This window comes from Petaurus breviceps, unplaced genomic scaffold, assembly GCF_028583685.1.
Source record: "Petaurus breviceps papuanus isolate PSGF00001 unplaced genomic scaffold, PetGlider_PUasm1.0 688, whole genome shotgun sequence".
NCBI lineage: Eukaryota > Metazoa > Chordata > Mammalia > Diprotodontia > Petauridae > Petaurus > Petaurus breviceps.
This window is the reverse complement of record NW_027186457.1, coordinates 17,599,659-17,620,391: the sequence shown is the minus strand read 5'-3', so window position 1 is coordinate 17,620,391 and position 20,733 is coordinate 17,599,659. Positions and strand designations below refer to the sequence as shown.

General features: G+C 36.6%; 1 protein-coding gene across 2 annotated transcripts in view; it reads left to right on the top strand.

Annotated features, from left to right (window-relative positions):
• PLOD2 (procollagen-lysine,2-oxoglutarate 5-dioxygenase 2) overlaps positions 1-20,733 on the top strand; it is a 110,476-nt gene that overhangs the window by 39,329 nt on the left and 50,414 nt on the right. For both annotated transcript variants that reach the window (XM_069104705.1, XM_069104704.1), the window contains exons 3-4: positions 955-1,091; positions 17,604-17,767. In XM_069104705.1, the coding sequence (XP_068960806.1) occupies positions 955-1,091; positions 17,604-17,767 (301 nt within the window). The remainder of the gene's footprint in view (positions 1-954; positions 1,092-17,603; positions 17,768-20,733) is intronic.

Sequence of the window (20,733 nt, the reverse complement as noted above, 5' to 3'; positions counted from 1 at the left end):
CTTTCCCTTTGTGGCAGCTGTATTTTTCCTTCTAGAGCAGAAACCTGGTCAGTTAATGAAGCTGGGGACAAACAGAGCCAGCAGGAAATGTTGATTCCTCTTGGCCAAGCAAGTCCCCTGAGACAATAAAATTTCACTAATCTTTTGAAGGTTAGAGAAGACTGTGGTTAAGATTTATAAGGAGAGAAGGGTGGAATTTTGCTTGATGGCCTCAGTTATAACCTGAATGATCCACTTTAGGTCAGCAGGAAAATAGCTTAAGGCATAAAAGTGGCTTTGCTTTATTCCAGAATCTGTATCTAGTTGAAGAAAGTATGGTCAAATTGTTTTTTAACATTTTCTTTTTTTCACTTAATTTATACCCATGTCTACCTATAGTAGAAAATAACCTTTATTTCTTTTCACTTTTATAAGTTCTATTTTTTCCCCCAAATGTTTTTGGGAAGTCTTTAAAAATTAAATGTTATATTTTAAAATGAACATTGAACATCAATATAGTCAACTAAATTTGACTTGGTAAATATTCATTGAAATAGCCAAAAGATTCTAACAATTTTTTTCAGTCATTTCTTCTGAATTCTTATCAAGATTATTCATTTTTTCCATTCATCCGTATTCACTTTTCTTCTTAGAGTATCATAGTGTATCTGCTCCAGGCTTCTGGTTCTGTTTTCTCCACTCCATTTAAAAATCATGAATGCATTCCCAGACATTGATGTATCCCTCATTTTATCTTGATTATTCTTTTTTCCTAATTAATACATACTTAATTATATTATATTATAGTATTTCGTTAATGTACTAATATTTAATAGAAATGTCTTTTTGTGGCAAGAATTCAAAGATTGATGTCAAGGTATAGAAAGTTCTTTGTTTCTTTTTACTAGAATGATTCATTACATGTATTTTTCATTTTTGGTTGTAGCTTATCAGTAGTGTTGATTTTATTTACAGGTCCTTGGAAAAGGAGAAGAATGGAAAGGTGGAGACAAGGCAAACAGCATTGGTGGAGGCCAGAAAGTAAGATTACTGAAAGAAGCCATGGGAAGTTATGCAGACCAAGAAGATTTGGTTGTGTTCTTTACTCAATGGTAGGAAAGTCTCTGTTATTTTCACCCTTTCTACTTTGTAACGTACTCATTAGATGTGAGCATATGGAAAGATGTTGATAGTTTACATTCTGGTAGGATTTGTTTTGAATTGTTATATTAGCAATTTAAAATGAAACATTTACTTAGTATAAAAACTGTGGCCTGTCATGGAGATAAAGTGTGACAGGAGCCTCCCTATGAGACATTGTATGAATGATGACGTATCAAATGTTTTTTCTCATTGCTTCAGAGATGTAGCAAAGATCTCTTGAGGCTTCTCTACTGTTGTTGAATATATGTGCTATTAGTCTTAACTGATAATCTGTACCATTCACAACTGGAAAGAATTGGGTCTTATGAAAAGAAAATTGAAAATACAAGCTGGAGCACAGGGAAGCATATCTATGTACATATGGGAGGAGAGAAATGGTCCTCTGAAGCTACCATAACCTAGTCTCACTCTGTTCACCCTCTCTAATCTTTCCTATGGTCTGTAAGACAAAAATGCTGTTATGCACTAGCTAATAGCACTTTCTGGGGGCCAGTGCAAGGAACCATTCTTTACCCCCTCCTTTTTTGGAGGGGATTCTGCAAAACTGCTTTTCCTCTATCATTACTCAGAGCTCATATAATTCTGTCCCAGGCAGTCTGACTGATATATATTACATATACATGTAAGTATGTATGAGAACAGTATTAAAGAGAATATGTGAATACATACATACACATTTGTGTGTATATATATTTATGTATATATATATATATATATAGAAAGAGTATTAAAGAGGGCACATGATTCTATAAATGTGTGTATATTCATATGTGAGAACATATTATATGTGCATACATACAAGTAAGCACACACACACATATATATGTATATATATATATATATATATATATATATATATATATAAACTCTTAACTTATGACTTCAGAAACAGCATCTTTTCCGCCTACTTCTTCCACTTATGAACCCCAACCCCAACTGCTTTGTATAACAGTGCTTAGAATATGAATAGAGAAAAGGAATGCCTTACATTTTGAAGTGAAATTGGATATAATAAAGAACTGGTATCATCAATCTTTAAAGATACTAAAAGTCACCCAAAGTCACTTTCAGAGCTTTCAAATGTTTATATTTCCTTTCCTATCTTGAACTGAGCAAATCCATTTTTTTCTAATAATTTTTAATAGGAATTTGATATGAGTGAATAGATATTCCTCATTTAATTGATTTTTAAAACATTGAGTCACTAGTATTTCAGATACTGTCTTATTTTATGCATACTTTTCCTTGTGACTATATGGTATTTCAGCAGGACTGTGAGTGAGCCTAGGAAACACTTATTTATACCTTTTTTTGTTAGGAGATATTCTCTTTGGACTTTAGATAACCAATTCTTGAAGGAAGCTGTGTGGCCTAGTTTTTATGTGATGGAGGCTTCGTGCCATACACATGTAGTAGATTTGTAAATATATTTATATGTAGATGCACATTTAGAGGGAGTAAGGTGTCTAGAGTAGATTATGGGCTGACCTTGGAGATAGGATGAGCAGTGTTGAGGGCCAACCCTTGATTTATATTTTCTATGTGGCCTTTAGCATATGGTTTAGCTACTTATTGCTGTAGGCAGCTCTCTTAAGACAGTAAGTTACTGATCTGATTTGTTGGAGAGAGTTTCCATATTAGAAATGCTGAAATCAGAGATGTAGTACTGTATATTTTCTCAGCCTCCAGTTCTCCGTGATCCAGCTAGAATGGCCTTCTCTCTATTCCCCACACTTGACGCTCCATGGCTTGTCCTTGAGACTTTTCATTAGCTGTCTGCTATGCATGGAATGTTCTCCGTCTTCATCCGTGCCTTGTACAGTACTTCTCTTTATTCGAACTGCAGCTTAAGCACTTTCTTTTACAGGGAGCCTTTCTTGATTCTTCCCCAACAACTGGCATTCTTCTTCCCAAATTATCTCTTGTTTATTCTCTTTGTATGAGTGTATAGATGTGTGTATGTTTGTGCATGTGTGTGTGTTTGTGTATATGCAACTCTATAGTGCAGTGGAAATAGTGTTAGATTTGGAGTTCAAATCTATCTTAGTCACTTGCTAATTCTATGATCTTGGACAAGTCTTCTAAACTCTCTTCTACCTCAGTTTCCTCATGTGTAAAATGAGAATCATGTTAGAACTTACCTTGCAGCATTATTGTAAATGTAAAATGAAATAACATGTACAACACTTTGAAAACCTTAAAAGCCATATATAAATGCTACTTGTTATTAGAGTGTATGTGTGTGAGCACATGTGCCTCCACCCTCTCCCCCCCCCACATAGCTGCCTGTTAGATCGCAAATTCCCATTCAGAATGTGAATGGTTTCATTATTTGTATTTCTATACTTAGCACCTTTCGTAGCACTTGGCACATAGTAGGTGCACACTAAGTCTTACTGATTGATTAATGGATTGGTTGCTCCAGATCCCTCAAAATGCATAACATCCATATGCTGTTGTATATAGCTTAGTTGTAAAATATATCTGGTCTGAAATGAATTTTTTTTAACAAAGACAAAAGAGAGGGCTATTGTTTTACCATAGCATGTAAGTTTGGAGACAACTAGTTTGTGTTTTAAGAGTGTCCTCAAACTTTGTCAAATATATCTTACCAAATCACCATAGAAATGCCAGAGAGTCTTTGTATTACATGAGAACATAAATTAAATAATATTATCAAGACTGCACTGAAATAGCAATTTACGTGAGTGATTTAAGTGAATTTCTCCATTTCTCTGTTGGAAATGTTTAAGTTCAGTCCTGAGACCTGAAACACTGGATATTAGAAGGTTTTGGACTATATTCATATACATACTTCAGGATGTTTAAGGTTCTGTGATTTCCTCAGGGTCCAGATCTGTACAGCAACATGAAAACTCTAACTCTGGTGAACTGCGGTTTGGATTTTAATTTGACCTCAGGCTTGGTCAAATCTTTTCTTCTTTTCTAGGTTGCATGTGATTGTAGCTGAGCAAGGATCAACAGCATGTGTGATGTGCATTTTATCTTGGTCTGGCTCTGATTTTATCCATCTAGGGAACATTTGATGTCAAAACTTCCTCCCTCACTTCAAAGCAGCTACAACTTAGAGGTTTACATCGCTACTTATGGTATTGGGAAGTTATGTGATTGGCCCAGACTATAGGAGAATAGTTAGCATATTTTCTGACTTAGAGAAATTCTGAAATCACGTGTTGTAGCTATCACCAGAGAGCTCAAAGTATGAAAGATCTGCTCAAGAAATTTTTGTTGGTGATCATACATGGGTAATTTGTAGAGAAGGCACAGATTCAGTGGGAAACAGAATCAAGGTATATGAGACTTTCAAGTTACTAAGTATTACATGGAATTGTGATTCAACAGCTCTCCTTACTGATAACCTGGTTTGATATAATTTGAAGAATGTATGTAAGATTCTACCCATATAGGCTCAGCATTCCTTCAGAGCCTGATATGTACATATGGTAAGAAGTTTTTCAAAATGATGATATAAATGAGAGGGAATAAATTATATCTTTAATTCATCCTCTTAGTAAAACTACTATTTCACAATGCCCGCATAAACTCGATGTATTAAGGGGATTTTTCTGAGGAATGCATATTCTACAATTAGACAAAAAATGTGGGATTTTCCAATACCAAAGATATCTAGCAACTAAAAATAGTGTTATTACATTGTTACTGCTATTATAGGGTATATTTTCTTATGTACATTTATTTTTGAGCTTTCTAAAGAAACTCTTTCCAAAAAATTAGAAACATAGAATATGTGTTAGGATTTAAATTTAACCAGAATATAGGCAGTCAATTTAAATAGAATCTTGAAAAATACCTTTTGTTCAAATACTGATATATTCCATTTAAAGAACCTAATATAACCAATTTAAATTTATGTAATAGAAAAAAAAAACTGGAAGTGATTTACCAAAAAAAAAAAATGTTATATTTACCAAACCATCACTGATAGCTTCCTTTATAAAGTAACTATTACTATCTATTTTTTCCCTTTCTTTGTAAACTATTGCTTAGCACAGTGCCTGGAACATAGTAAAGTCCTTAGAAAGGTTTGTTGAGTGATTTGTGAACACAGATGCACACATATATGTTTGTGTTATATAAATGGATATGTTATACACAAACACAAATGGGACAACCAGGAATAGTCACAAGATCTCTGGATGAGGAATCAGGAGATCTGGGTTCCAGGTCTAACTTTGTTGCTAATTAATTAGCTGTGCAAGTTTGGGGAAGTTACTTATCCTCTCTGGGTCTCAGATTCTTTTTTTTTTTGTTGTTGAGGGGGGAAGGCAGGGCAATTGGGGTTAAGTGACTTGCCCAAGGTCACACGGCTAGTAAGTGTTAAGTGTTTGAGGCTGGATTTCAACTCAGGTCTTCTTGATTCCAGGGCTGGTGCTCTATTCACTGTTCCACCTAGCTGCCCGAAGGGTCTCAGACTCTATCCGTAAAATAAACATTTAGACTAGACAGATCTCTAAGGACCCTTCCAGCTCTTAAGAATCTGTGAATCTGTGTAAGTATTTGTGACAGATCATTAGCTACTTGACAGTGATGCCTGGGGCAAAGAAATTTTAAACTGAAAATTAGAAACTATTGTGAATTGAAAAGCTATAAGAAACGGAGATAAAATACATCTAAAATTTAATCAGAACATATGGGTTAGCCTTAAATTCATCTTTAAAAGAAGATGTTAAAGGAAAGAGTATCTGTATTTTTGGTTTTGTGGATATGGCAATGTACCAACTTAACTAAATTTGAAGGGATTCACCATCAGAAAGGTGATATCCACCACCAGGTGATAGAATTTTTGGTTATGCCAATTCATGATGACTGAATTTTCTTTCATGTTAATAGTGGAAATACTTACTGTGATATATTGCTTTAGTTATGTGAAAATGTCAAGAATCTTCTAAATGTGCAGTCTTTACAGGTTCCCAGGATTAGTTTGAAACATTTTTGACTCAGCAACGGAGGGGGAGATAATCTTTATAACTCGAACCAATTCCTATAGTAGTTCAGTTTTGGCCACATTTTGCTTAATTTATGAGATCATATAATACAAAGCAGTGGTTGCAAAAGGGAAAAAACACTGGTATTTCTATGACAACTTGGAAGATGTCAGACACTATTAAGGTGGTTTTAATTTTATTTTTCCTTGGGAGTTATAAAAACTACTTTTAAAGGTAGGAAATTGTTGAAATTTTCCAAAGCTACATCCTTGAGGATAAGAAGGGTTTCTTGCTTTGGGAGGTGCCATCATGGCATTGTTTCTGGCTTCTCAGCTATGTAAGCCAATGTTTATTTCTCTCTGGCCATCCCTTAAAGAGCTGTTTAGCTAAAATTGTTAGGTTAATGAATCACATTTTTAATGTATAAGTTCTTTGAATTCTAAAAACCTAAAGATTTTTAAAAAAGTTATTAATCTTTCTCGAAGACAAACAGACTAACCTTGAGAGTTTAGGTAATTCAACATAGAATCATTTAGCCTTTGTTTTAAGTAAATATGCTGTTTAATGTTTCTGGATGTCTGGTAATGAAAATTTATAGTATATGGGTTTTATGTGTCTCTTCCATAGTGGTGATAAGCAGTGCTATTTTTCTGAAGGAGTGTACAGGTAAGAACCAATGTGGCATGGTGGATAGAGAGTTGACCTTGGAGTAAGGGAGAATTAGGTTCAAATCTAGTCTCTGATATTTACTGGCTATGTGATCATACTCCAGTCACTTTAATTTCAAATTGCTTTACACAATTTAAGACAAGCAACATTAGGCCGTGGAGAGAGGGTTGAACAAGGAGGTTTAGGAGCCAAATTCAAATCCCAGCTTAGCTTTGTAACTTTGACTAGATAGATCCCTTAAACTTCTGGGCCTTGACTTACTTTAGAAAAGAGGGGGTTGAACCATATGACCACTGAGGCCTTTTTCACTTCTGGAACTGTGATCTTTTTAAGATGTTAAGACCATGATTTGCAGCAAAATTACTGATTAGCATCAGTGGAGGTAGATTTCTTACTGGGAATTTCTTAATCTGACTGATGAAATCATAGAATTTAAAAAAAAGATAAAACAACAAAAACAATTAAAATAAACCAACCATGCAGGTAAAATGAACTCCACATTTGCTCCCTGTGCTAACCTTTCACCTATAAAACTAGCTTTTTATCTAGTATTATTCACATTGTCGCTGAAGCATCTGTCTTTTTAGAGATTAAACGAGAAATAGTGTAAAAGAACTCTGAAAGCAATAATTTTCAGTCGAAATGTCTATAATTTTAACTAAGAAAAGTAGATTTTTCTTACTGACAAAGACAGAAGATTAAAGCATGCATGCACAAAGAACCTAGTCATTAGTTATGGGCAACATTTCATTATATTAGTGTGATGGCAAGACAAAACACATTCTGGGCCCTGATATCTGCTATTATTTTGGGGGTAAAGATTGTTCCACTTAAGTTATGGCTGATGATTGATTGTATTTTTGGTACATTGTTCTCTTTCCACTTTATCTTGTGAGGTATAAAGAATATGAAGTGTTTAAGAATGAGCAGATCACTAATAAATAGTTCTTGTGTGGTCATCTTCTGCTCCATGTACTTAATGCAGTCTGTGCATATGCAAAATGAATGCATTGTAGTACAATCTTGTGTATGTGTGAATTGATTGTGACTCTTTGCATTACATTATCTCTAAAGTTTTTTCCAGTTCTAAAAATTTATGGTAAACTTCCTATAGAAGGGCAGGACAAAGTTATTGATCACTTGCTAGAAATTGGGACAAATAATGGAGATAGAACATCCACCTCATTGCATTTATCAGGATATCATGCCATTTCTGGTGCCCATCATATCTTGCTTGGACTATTGCAATAGCTTCCTGATTGGACTCCCTGCCTTAAGTCTCTTGCTTCACCAATCAGTAATCCACATAGCTGTCAAAGGGATATTATGAGTCTGAATCTAGTTGTTCACTAGTGAGAATGAAGGACAAACAACAATCAAAATTCTGTGAGTAGTAACAGCAGCTCCACTGGGGACCCAACTGACCAATTCCAGGTGGATAACACAAATCCATCCTTCCTTCCTTCCTCCCTCCCTCCCTTCTTCCCTCCCTCCCTCCCTTCTTCCCTCCCTCCCTCCCTTCCTTCCTTCCTTCCTTCCTTCCTTCCTTCCTTCCTTCCTTCCTTCCTTCCTTCCTTCCTTCCTTCCTTCCTTCCTTCCTTCCTTCCTTCCTTCCTTCCTTCCTTCCTTCCCTCCTTCCTTCCTTCCTTCCTTCCTCCCTCCCTCCCTCCCTCCCTTCCTCCTTCCTTCCCTCCCTCCCTTGCTTCTTTCTTTTTTCCCGCCTTCCTTCCCTCCCTCCATTCTTTCTGCCTTCTCTCCCTCCATCCCCCCTCTCCCTCTGTCCATATAGGGTATCATACCCTTATCTGCAGGTGCTCTGCCCAAAGGGATAGAAATTTTGATCCCTGAAACCTGGCAAGGTATCTTGGGGTTTGTGGGCTTAATTTCTTTTTTTAGAACCATGCCTTAAAACCAAATCACTCTGGCTCTCATTGGTTGGCCAACCAAACTTCCCCCCCCTCCCCGCCCCCATCCTCACTTGGTCATTATTTGGGCTGTGATGGCTGCAAGTGAATGTAAATAGTAATTGTTTCTATTTTGGCCAGAAACCCTCAGAGTTATTTCCCTCCAATATTGATTTTTAATATTTTTTTACTAGATAAAAGAGGCCATTCTTTGCCTCGTTTCTTACTTAGCTTTTATCACTGAATGGGCATTGTCTCAGTCAAACTGAGACCTGGGAAAGAGCTTAGCTTAAAAAGGCCAAGGTCTCCCTCTGTTTCCAGGATCATCTCAAGTCATCCTGATCTATATTTTGCCATTGTATCAGATTGATCTGAAGGAGAGAATGAGGCTGGTGACTTTTGCACAACCCTGCCTCTCTTAAATCCAGTTCACCTACAAGTCATGACATCACCTTCCCCGTGTCATGGTCCTCTTCCAGAAGGAATGACAAACAACAGCAGACTACTTATATCCCTCAAGTAAGATGCACCCAACCATTAATTGACAATATCATTAACACTTTTAATCTAGTCTTGAAACCTTCCTATAACAAGTTTCTTGTCCACTTCTAATACTGTTCCTACATAACAGTGTTATCACAGAACCAATTAGTGTTGGCCAAGGTTTGCCTCATAAGCTATAAGACATGATCCTTACCCTCAAAGAACTAACTTAAAATCTAGTTGGAGAGACCAGAGGTACACACAAAATGATAAATAATTCAGTATAACATAAGTGCCAAGTAAATTGGGAATGCAGTTAAGTGCTTTAGATGATCAAAAAGATCATGGATTTGTAGAGTTGGAATAGAATGGAGAATGTCTAATTTATCCAGTCACAATTAATTCACATGTAGAAGATTGTACTATACTGTATTCATTTTGTACACACGCACACACACACACACACACACACACCACATTTGCCAAGCACACATGGTGCAAGCCCAGTTAAAAGTTATTATGATACCAAAATTAAAATGTAAGATTACTAACCATTTTCTGATTATTCCTAACTATTGCTCATATATTTTTTTATTTTGCAAGATAAAGCAGATAATCAAATCTGTTTAGGTCATAGCCCCTATCCATGATGGACATGAAGGGTAATATTGAGGATTTAGCAAGCAAGACCTTTTTTACTCAGTGTGATGATGTCCTTTGTTTGCATCACTCCCTGGAGGGGAAGTCACCTAAAATCAATCAGATCAGACCAGTGATGGTTTGGTTGTAAAAATAATTCTTTCTTCTTTCTCTACTTCCATCCCAGACCCACCCCAACCCCCTACCAGCATGAATTTGTTTGGGAGAAAATTAGTCACTCAAGTCAGGCAGAGTGAAAAACAGACTTGAACCCAAGAAATTCAGTATAACATATGTTTTTGAAAATGACCATATTATACATTTTCAATTTCTTAGAAAATCCTTTAATCCACTTTCACGGATTTTACTCCCCCCCCCCCGCATTTTTATTAGAGTTTTAAAACTTTTTCTTCATTCACTGAATATTTATTATCATTCTCCCAAGCTTCTTTCTTCTCTTTAATTCACTGTTCCTGCATATCATCAATATTGTCCCATTCTTACCATAGGCATCTTTGTCTTCTCTCTGACCCATTAATCTAATGAGAAAGCGGTTCATTGATTCTATGTCAGAAGTTTCTTTCGTCTGTTCTATTTTACAGTATCCATTACCTGCACTATTGTAGTAGCAATGACAGGTCTTCAGCTCTCCAATCCATCCTACACACAGCTGTCTTATTAATCTTTCTAATATATGATTGATTTGATCACATTATTCCACTCTTTACAGATGTCCATTGGCTGCCTCTGATTGGATTAGGCCCAAATTCTTGTCCTTTTAAGGATTCTCTGCTATTTTTTTCAAGCTGCCTTCACTACCCCCTAGACAATTTTCATTCTTTATACCATCCCTGTGCTGTCCTTTTGCTTACTATTCCCACGCTTGGAATGCCTTACCCACAAACTCCTCCAGACTTCCATCTGCTGACATTCTATCTATACTTCAAGGCCCAGCACCAGTATGATAGATTCTTCAGCATCATGTTGTTTGTTAGCAGTGAAAAAATAGGACATAATGATGACCAATGAAAAGAAATTGTACAGAGGTGCATTCCAGCTTGGTATAAAATTAAAGCTTCCTAAAATCTAAAGCAGTTTAAAAGTGAAATGTGTTCTAATTAACAGGCACTTATGTGGCACAGGGGATGATTGGCCTTGAATACCGTGCAATTTTCAAAATAATGGAATATAATTAAAAGTTTCTGAGTGTGGGAAATGACACGATCAGAGTTCTTTATACTTGAGGAAGATTACTAAAGTGGTCATATGTGGGATTAGAGTCAACAAGCATTTATTAAGCCCGTACAATGTAATAGACTATAACCAGAAAGGATCTTTAGAATCTGGGTTCAGATATCTCATTTTGTAGAAGACAGATATGAGTGATGACCAGACTTAGGAATGAGTTGAATTAAGTGATTTTTTAAAAATATGTATTTTTGGTCTGAATATGTTGCCCACTTTAAATTCCAGCTCTAGAAGTTATATTATTATTATTATTGCTTTTTGGAGGGCAGTTAGGGTTAAGTGAATTGCCCAAGGTCATACGGCTAGATTTTTGTGTTAAGTGCCTGAGCTAGATTTGAACTCAGGTCCTCCTGACTCCAGGGCCGGTGCTCTATTCACTGCACCACCTAGCTGCCCCTAGAAGTTATTTTTATAAGTAATTAAAAGAAAGATTCAATAGCTTTTCTGCTATTTGAATGTCTGTGGTATGGTAGATTGAAGGTAGGACTTTGAGTAAGGAAGATCTCAGTTCAAAGCCTGCCTCTGGTACTTCCAAAGTGTGTGAGTATCGACAAAACAGCCTCTTTGGGCCTCAGTTTCCATGTTGTAAAATGGGGGATAACAATGCAGCTAAGTGACACAGTGGTTAGAGTGCTGGGCCTAGAATAAGGAACCGCTGATTTCAAAATCAGATCTAACTGTGTGACCCTAGGCAAGTCACTTAACCCCTATCTACCACATTTCTCTTAACTGGAAAATAGGGATCATCACAGTCCCCACCTCCTGGGGTTGTTGTGAGGATCAAATGACTTTATACAGTATTTTTAAAATGCTTGGCGTAGCACCTGACACATAGTAGGAGCTTACTAGATGTTTTATCTCTTCTGTTTTCCCCTCCCCCACACCTGCCTCATAGGGTTGATGTCAAACTCAAAGGTGATGATATAAGTAAGGTACATGGCAAAATTGAAAGCATTATGCCACATCAGCTATTCTTTGGAACCTCAATTTTATTAGATATTAAAGCTTTAAATTTTAACTAATAATCAATCTCATCCTGAAAGTTTGGAGGATAACTGGATTGAAGGAAGAGGGAGAAATTGAGTCGGGTATGTTTTCACCTTGTCTTAGTCCAATGATATTTTGACTTTTGTTTAGTTATGAGGACTGAGTAGCCTTGTTAGAGATGAAACTGTGATATGCATGCTGGAGGCCTCAACTTTGCCACATGACTTGGCAAGCTGATGTTTCCACAGTGTATAGCAACACAAGGTTTAAGGAAGCGGACACCCCCCCCCTCCATATTTAAATGATTCTTTGGGGGATGAAGTTTGTGCATTTTAATTGTTGAATTTGGCTATTTGTAACTGTGAGTAGCCAAAATTGCTTTAAGAAGAAAAACAGACCTTTGGTCTTTTGTCAAAGTTTAACATCATTAAAAAGATTTTAACTATTTCTCCTGAGATGAATTACTGAAAGGGTGATTTTTCTGAGGTCAATTGGCATAAATGTCATCTGTATACCTTCTAAGGTTTTAAAAATACAGGTATGCTAAAAATTCTTCTAAATTCACAGGATTTTAAAAGCTTAAATATTTTAGTTTTCAAGAAAGCAAGCTTATAATTTATATCCTAAGTAACATTTTAATGTGACTCACCAATTTTCTACTAATGTTACTCCCAAATTTTTAACCAAATTTCTAACTAATGTAACTAGTGCCTCACAGCTGTACCAGAATATACTGGGCAAAAATGGTACCATGTGCCATTTTAAGTTCAGATTTCGAGACAAAAATGGTGTATATGATGCATATTCCATTTAAATTAGAAAAACAAAGAAATATAAATGAAATTTTGCTTCTACTTGAACATCTTTTGTGCGCCAGCTATTTTAGACTTTAATGCTTGAGATCAGAAGCATTTGCTTAGAAATCTGGTGCTTTACTTATAAATTATTTCTGCCTCAGTGGTTTTTGATTATTAATCTTTTTCCTCCTCTCTCTCCTTTTGCACATCTATTTCAGGTTAGCGTAATGCTCTCCAGTATTGCTAGAAATGTGGAATTTTCAACGACAGTATTCCGATTTTCATAAGTAATTAGTATTGAGAAAGAGGTGGTAGTTGGAAGAGATGGAGAAATCTTAGAATGCACAAGCATTAAGCAGGATTGCCAAGTATGCTTTTATTTATTGAAAGAGGACAAGTAGAATAAGAATAGAAAATAGGAGATTCGTAAAGCCATTCCTAGGCCATTCTTACACAATTTTCTATTTTGGATTCAAGTTTCTGAGCGTTTCACCTCTAAGCCAACAGCATTAACAATGGATCATAGGATCATAGATTTAAACCTGGAAGGAGCTTTGAGGAACTTGATCATTTTTATAGTTCCCTCGGGGAGCTGGAGGAACCCAGTTATTGCTAAGTGTGTACTCTTAGCAAGGAGTTTTTTTGGGCTAAAAACCTCGAGAGTATTTCCAACACAATTTTTCAAGAATTAAGGGAAGTGACCCTTATGCCATTTTGTGGTCAGATTTGGAGGTGGGGTTGGTATACATGATGCATTTTCCATTTTAGATCAGAAAGCCAAGGAAAATAGAAATGAAAATTTGCTGCTACTTTGATAGCTTTGTGTTCCAACTACCTTAGACTTTACTGCTTAAAATGATAAACATTGACTTTAGAAGACTTGTTACTTGGGTTTGATTTTTTTTTCTTTTTTTTGGTTAAATTGTCAGGTTATATTAGCACTTTAACCCAACGGTTTTTCGGTACTATATGTCCTTTGATTTAAACATGCGCAGACTGATTTTTAAAGTAACAGTGGAGGGTTTCTTCATCATTTAAGTAGGGACAAATGCCAGCACTAGGGCATAGATATCATTAGATGAATCTCTTAAAAATGTAATCTGTGACAAGCCACAATCCAGCAACCCTGCCTTACTGTTCCTCAAACACCCATCTTTTGTTTCATTGCCTGTGTACTCACTGTCTCCCATTCCTGGAATTCCCTCCCTCTGCACTTTCTTCTTCCTGTCCTTTTTTTACAGAAGTCAAAAAATTTAGATCAAATTCCACTTCTGTCTGAAGGAGAACTGCCCAGCCCTTGTGTGTATATATGTATGTATTTATGTGTATATGTATGATTTTCTCTTTAACCCATTTCTGATGAGGATAGGATTTCAGATCTACTAGCCCTCCTCCTCCATCTAAGTCCTGTGTGTCAATTTTTCCTCTCCCACCTCATTTATATGAGATCATTACTCTTTTTTACCTTTTCCTAAATGGTTTTGCTTTTTAGAATCACATCATACCCAGGTCTACCCAAATTTTTCTTTGAACTACCCAATTACTAATAACAATCTTAGACATACATTTTACATTTCCTCCCAGAAAAAGTAAACAGTCTGCCCTTATGGAGTCCCTTGTAATTAGTTTTTGGTATGGACCTTACACGTCTCTTGGTTCTTGTATATCAAATTTTCTATTAAGTTCAGGATTTTTTTGCAACAGAATCTTTAAAGTCCGGCAATTCATTGACTATCCATTTTTTTTTCCGTTCAGGATTATGCTTAACTTTGCAGGTTATGATATTTTTGGCTGTAACCCCATTTCTTTTACTCTTCAATATATAGTGTTCCAAGACCCATGGTCTTTTAGTGTCACCACTGCTAGGTCTTTTGTAATACTAATTGTGGTTCTATCATATTTGAATTATTTTTTTTTCTTGTTGCTTATAATATTTTTCTCCTTGAGTTGGGGGTTTCCAAATTTAATTTTGATATTCCTGTAGGTTCTCCTCATCGGATATTTTTCAGGTGGTGGTCAGTGAATTTTTTTCTATTTCTATTTTCCCTTCTTGTTCTAAAGTTTCAGGATGTTTTTATTTAATTATTTCTTGTATTATTGTATCAAGATTCTTTTCTTGATTGTAGTTTTCAGGTAGTCTGATTATTCTTATATTTTTTCTTCTTGATCTGTTCTCCAGATAGTTGCTTTTTCTGATGAAGTGTTTCACATTGTCTTCTATTTTTTCATTCTTTATATTTTGTTTTATTATTTCTTGGTTTCTTGTAACTTCTCTGACTTCCCCTTGTCCAATTCTGATTTTCAAGGAGTCATTTTCTTTCTTAAGATTCTGGATCTCCTTTTCCAGTTGGTCAACTTTCTTTTCATAATCTTCAAGTTTTTCTTGGATTGTTCGTATTTAAAAAAATCCTCAATCTCTCTTTTTTTGATTTTTAAAGTCTTTAAGTTCTTCTATTAATTATTTTTGGGAAGTGATTATTTAATGTTACTGTTGGATGGTAGAGCCTTCTCTTTTGCTAGTATCCTTCTCTGAAGATGAACCCCAGTCTTCTCTATTCCTATAGTCACTTTATGGAGTTGGGTTCTTTCTCCTTTGCCTGTTCTTTCTCTCTCTCTTTTTTAATTTGTAGCAGCTTATTACTGTAATCACCTCTTGTCCTGGAGTTTGAGGGATGGTGCCTCTGGCCTCAAATCCTCCTTCAATTTTCCCCTCTGATCTAGAACTGAGACCAAGAACTCTGCCCTCCTGTAAGTGCCCATTGGTTTTGGTGTCCTGTGTGCTGGTTTCTTTTCACACAGGGCCTCTGTCTTGGCATCATCATTGGGACTAAGGTTCCCTCAATCTTCCTCCTTCTCAGATGCCTCAATTCCCCATACTGTCTGGGAGGTGAAAATTCCTGTGGCTAGGTCCAAGGCTACCTCCCAGCATGGCTAACCCCAGGCCTTGCCACTTGCTGTCTCTGTGGAACTAGCTTGGAGATGTTTATTCTTCACAGCCACCAAACCTCGGTCCTGGGATTTTTTGGTCCTGGAATTTTTCTTCAGATCTTCTCTGGTCATCCCAGGAGGGACATATTGCTGTGCCCTAACTCTTATTTATTTTTACCAGTCTACATTTGCCCCGAGGCACTATTTTGTCCTGTTTGTGGGGGGAAATCTGGAGAGTTTGGAATTTCCTGACCTACTCTGTCATCTTCCCAGAATCCTCTCTGCTTCATTTGTATATTTATTTAAACAAGATCTGTGATTTTGTTTCTGAGAGATGTTTTGCAGGAGAAGCTTATTTTTCCAACACAGATCTATATTGGTCATGCCATTTATTCTCTTAGAAAGTTGCTTGGGGTGCACTGAGAAATTAAATGACTTATGCAGGTTCACACAGTAAATATGTGTAAGAGGTAGGACATGACTCTAAGTCTTCCCAATTGTGAATCCAGTTCTCTAACAACTATACCAATCTGGATGTCGTGTGTGTGTGTGTGTGTGCGCGCACACTTGAGCATATGTGTGTGTGTGTGTGAGAGAGAGAGAGATAATGACAAACATGTATTGACTGAATAAAGTGAAAAAAATGGGAAAGAGAAGGGAATGAGCATTTATGTAGTACCTACTGCATGCCTAGCACTGTGGTTAGGCACTTTAAAAATATTATCTCCTTTGATCCTCACAACAATCCTGCAATGCAGGTACTGTTATTATCTCCATTTGCAATTGAGGAAAACTAGGCATACAGAGGTTAAATGACTTGCTCAGGATCACAGAGCTAGTAAGTGACTGAGGCCAAATTATGAATTCAGGTCTTCACAACTTCAGATCCAGTGCTTTATCTAACTGTTCCAATTTGGTTCAACAACTTAAATTTCTCCCTTTTGTATAGTTCCCTATTTTAAATGAAATCAGAGAAAATTTCCTTCTCTCTGACTGCTTTATTCTGCCTAAATCTCTCTGTAAATGTTGTTCTCTTACACCCTCCCTAATTCTCTTATTCTGTTACTTCTGTTCTGACCACATTCCTCCATTCACAGTCTTTACTTAACCAGATTAGGCATTTAGCCAGTTCCAAAAGGTATATTTTTTCCACACTTCAGTCTCTTGTCCTTTGACTGTTCATACCCCATCAACTTTGCTATTCGCCAGATGCTGAATTGTTAGTCTGAGGAGCTCATGAGACTAGATATGTTACAAATACATGCTACCTAACCTCATCTGAGCTCTTACCTCTGCATAGTAATCCATTGATTCATATCTGATGGAGGATCATGTTTCCCACAGTAGCTATTCCAGACTTTTTTTTCTGAAATATCCACTTTAGCCTAAAAGGCTTTAATTGTGACCTAGGTACTGTCTTTCAAGGATCAGCCTAGCTAATTGTGGTTAGATTTATTCCTTGGACACCAGGTGATGAATTCCTATGTCCAGAGTATTTCAGGAAAGAGCTTCTGCTAAGAAGCATGAGAGTTTGTGACCTGCAAGTACATACACTGATAGGCTAATGGACCTTTTAAGTAATGCTTGATTTCAGGCATGATAGGATACAAAGACTGTTTAATGGAATCCACAGAATTTGTGTGATACAAAATTTGTTCTATGCACTTTGGGCTATATTGTCCTTTACACAGGGTGTCCCAAAAGGCGCTATTAAAGCTTAAAGCTGCCTTTGGACCATTCTATAGAATATCAAGATTCCAAAAAGGTGATCTTCAATCATTTCCCAAAGTTAAGGTAGGATGGGGGGGTCATTAACCTTCTTTATCCCTTTTCCTTAGCTATGATGTCATCTTTGCTGGAGGTCCTGAAGAGCTATTGAAGAAATTCCAAAAGCTCAACCACAAAGTAGTCTTTACAGCAGATGGAATATTATGGCCAGATAAAAAGTTGGCAGACAAGTATCCCATTGTCCACATTGGAAAACGCTTCTTAAACTCAGGAGGTAGGTGGCAGTAATTCGATTTCAGTATTAAAGAGTCATGGAATATAACAAATTCAGGTATAGTAGACATGTAGCTTGGTTTTGTATATGAAAACAAGGGGAATATGAGAAACTAGGTTGAAATCATTTTTTCTGTTAGAAGAAAAAAGACAGTTTGAAGCATTGTTGGTAAGAGAGAGAACGCGGACACTGAGCCTGAAAGATCTGTGTTTGAACCTTGGTTCTGGCAATGGTTATTGTGGTTGCATTTGTCTTTCATTCTCAAAGAAGACCGTGTCTTCAGGGAGAAGATGACATGACTTGCAGTTGACTTTCATCTGAGTGAGGAAGGGCTGTGCAAGGTCACCAGCCTCACTTTCTCCTCCTGATGCATCCAGGTCCAGTGACCAGATATTTATCAGGATGACGAGATGACCCAGGATGCAGGGGGAGACCCTGGTTCTTTTAGGCTAAGGTCTTTTCAGATTCTCACTTTGAGTGAGGTAATATTCCTTCAGTTAATAGGCCTCTTTAAGAAGTGAGTCAGGGGATGGCCCCTTTAATTAAAAACAAATTAAACTGAGAGGGAAAGACCCCCAGGGTTGCAGGCCAAAAGAGAAATAGTTACTATTAATGGGATTCTGGGCAAGTCACTTGATCTTGGTTCCTCAGTTCTCTCTTACGTAAAAGGTGGCCATTCCCTAAAAATTAAACAGACTTCGTTTGAGTGACTAAATTGTTTAAGTACTGTTTTGCAATTCTAGACCTAATTATGATTTATTTCATAAAAGGTTAGTTTTAGTCAGGAAGTTTTATCTTAGTCTTCAGATCTTAGGATTTCCTTATTGCTTCCATTCCTTCCTCCCGTCCTCCATTATTCATTCCCTTTTTCCCTTTCTCCGTTTCTTCCTTCTTTTCTATTTTATAAAACATTTGCCTTTAGAAATTATTCAAGATTTTTCAAATGTTTTCCTCATTTTTAAAATTTCTTCTCTTTGATTTTCACTTTTCCTTCAGTACTAGACATTTTTATTTTCATGATGTTGCTACCCTGTGGCTTGGCATGACTTTGAATTCCTGATAGTCATTTTAGGAGGTAGTTTTGGTCATGGCTGGGAAGCTGGTTTATATGTGAGAAACAGGGTAAAGATAAACTAGCCCCTTTTGGGATGGAGATGTTTTAAAATGTGCAGAAAAGAATTTGTTCCAATTATATAATTTGAGGATATTTGATACATTTAAATAGGAACTAGGTAATATTTTACACATAAATTGAAGAACATGGTAACAGTAGATAATCTTTTACATAGAGGGATTTCATGGTGACATAGCTCTGCCTTTAATAATACTTTCCTTGGGATATAGGATATGGATGATTGGTTGGCAGGAATTGTAGGGAGCTCTCCCTTTTTTGTAGAAATGGGCATAAATGTTCCAATAAATGTCGAATGGACTTTCTCAATAGCTGGGTATATTTCACTCATATTGAAAGTCTTCACACAGAGGCAGATGTCTGCACATTGGGTATGTGGTAGTATGGGTTTAAAAAAAAATTATTGGACCAGATGGCTGCTAGATCCCTTTTACCTCTCAAATTGTCACTCAGACTGCCTGTAACCACAGGTCAGTGGAAAAGGAATACATTTTTGAAAATAGTTAAATAAGGAAAGAAGGTTATCAGGAAAAGGATGCAAGAGACATTTTCTGAAGGCATCAGCTTGGTAATATACTCCATGGCCAAAAAGCCAAAGGAATGTTGGCCTCACCCATAAATACTGGAAACAATTTGGAAAAAGACTTTCTGTCCTGTTATTTCAATGACTGGTCAGAGGAACAGAAAGTAGATGTTGTTCCATGAGCTATGTCAGATTTATAAGATCATGCTTTCTGGTAAGAGACACACCTGGTTCTTCTTTTTCTTCCTTTTCCTTTTAGCTATGTTTTCTCAAAGGATGGGAAAGTGTCTTAGAATTCTTCTCTCTGCTTTCTTACATTTTGATGGATACATCTTCCTATTGAAAAAAAATAAGGGAAGCCTCAGTATCTTACTTCATAGAAACAAATATAGTCTCCATTTATTATTGTTTGGGGCTTTGTTCCATAGCCTCAGAAGAGGATTTGAACCAGAGGGGAGAGATGATTCTAGCATTGGTTTCTCTTATAAACAAATGTTACTGGCTGGTTCTGTGCTTTTGCCATTAAGGACAAGGAGAGCAGGCCAACTTCAGACTTCCTTCTTGGGTCTGGATGCAGTAAACAGAGCCAAAGCAGGAGTTAGCCACAGGAACAGTGAGATCAAGTATAGGAGAAAAAAAGCACCAATGTCTTAGACATAAACCTCCGGCAGGATGTTCAAAGCCAGTCACCGATCCAACATTCCTGTTATTGATGTGAACATCTTTGGCATCCATCTGCTGGTATTTCTTCCTTTTAGAAACATTGAATCCTTTACAAAAAGGGAAATAAGGAGAGTTTTTTTTTTAATTAAATAAAAACTTTTTAGAAAAAAAATCAAGCTCAATTAGTTTTAGTCTTATTCTATCAAATTTTAGTCACCTGTATTAATTTTGGAAATATTCTTGTCCAATACCATGGTGTATTGGAAAGATACTCGGTCTTGCATCAGAGAATTTGAATTTAAATCCTGCCCCTGACACTAGCTGTGTGACCTGAACAAATCACTTAATCTCAATTTTCTGTTCTGTAAAATGATGTGTGCACGGTAGGGGTTGGGGTGGGAGATGTGTAATAGGTGGCCTCTGAGGTCACTTCCAGGCCAAATCTATGACTCTGTGACAGGTAAAGAGAGAACCTAATAGAGAGACTTTAGATCCAGAATCATATAGTTTTAGGTCTTGATCATGACTCATGATCACACCGGCAGTGTGATCCTGGAAAAGTCACTTAACCTCTCAGGATCCCATGTAACTAATTGTCTAGGATTGTTTAAATGGCAGGGACAATTTCCTTTGAAGCAGTTCCATAAA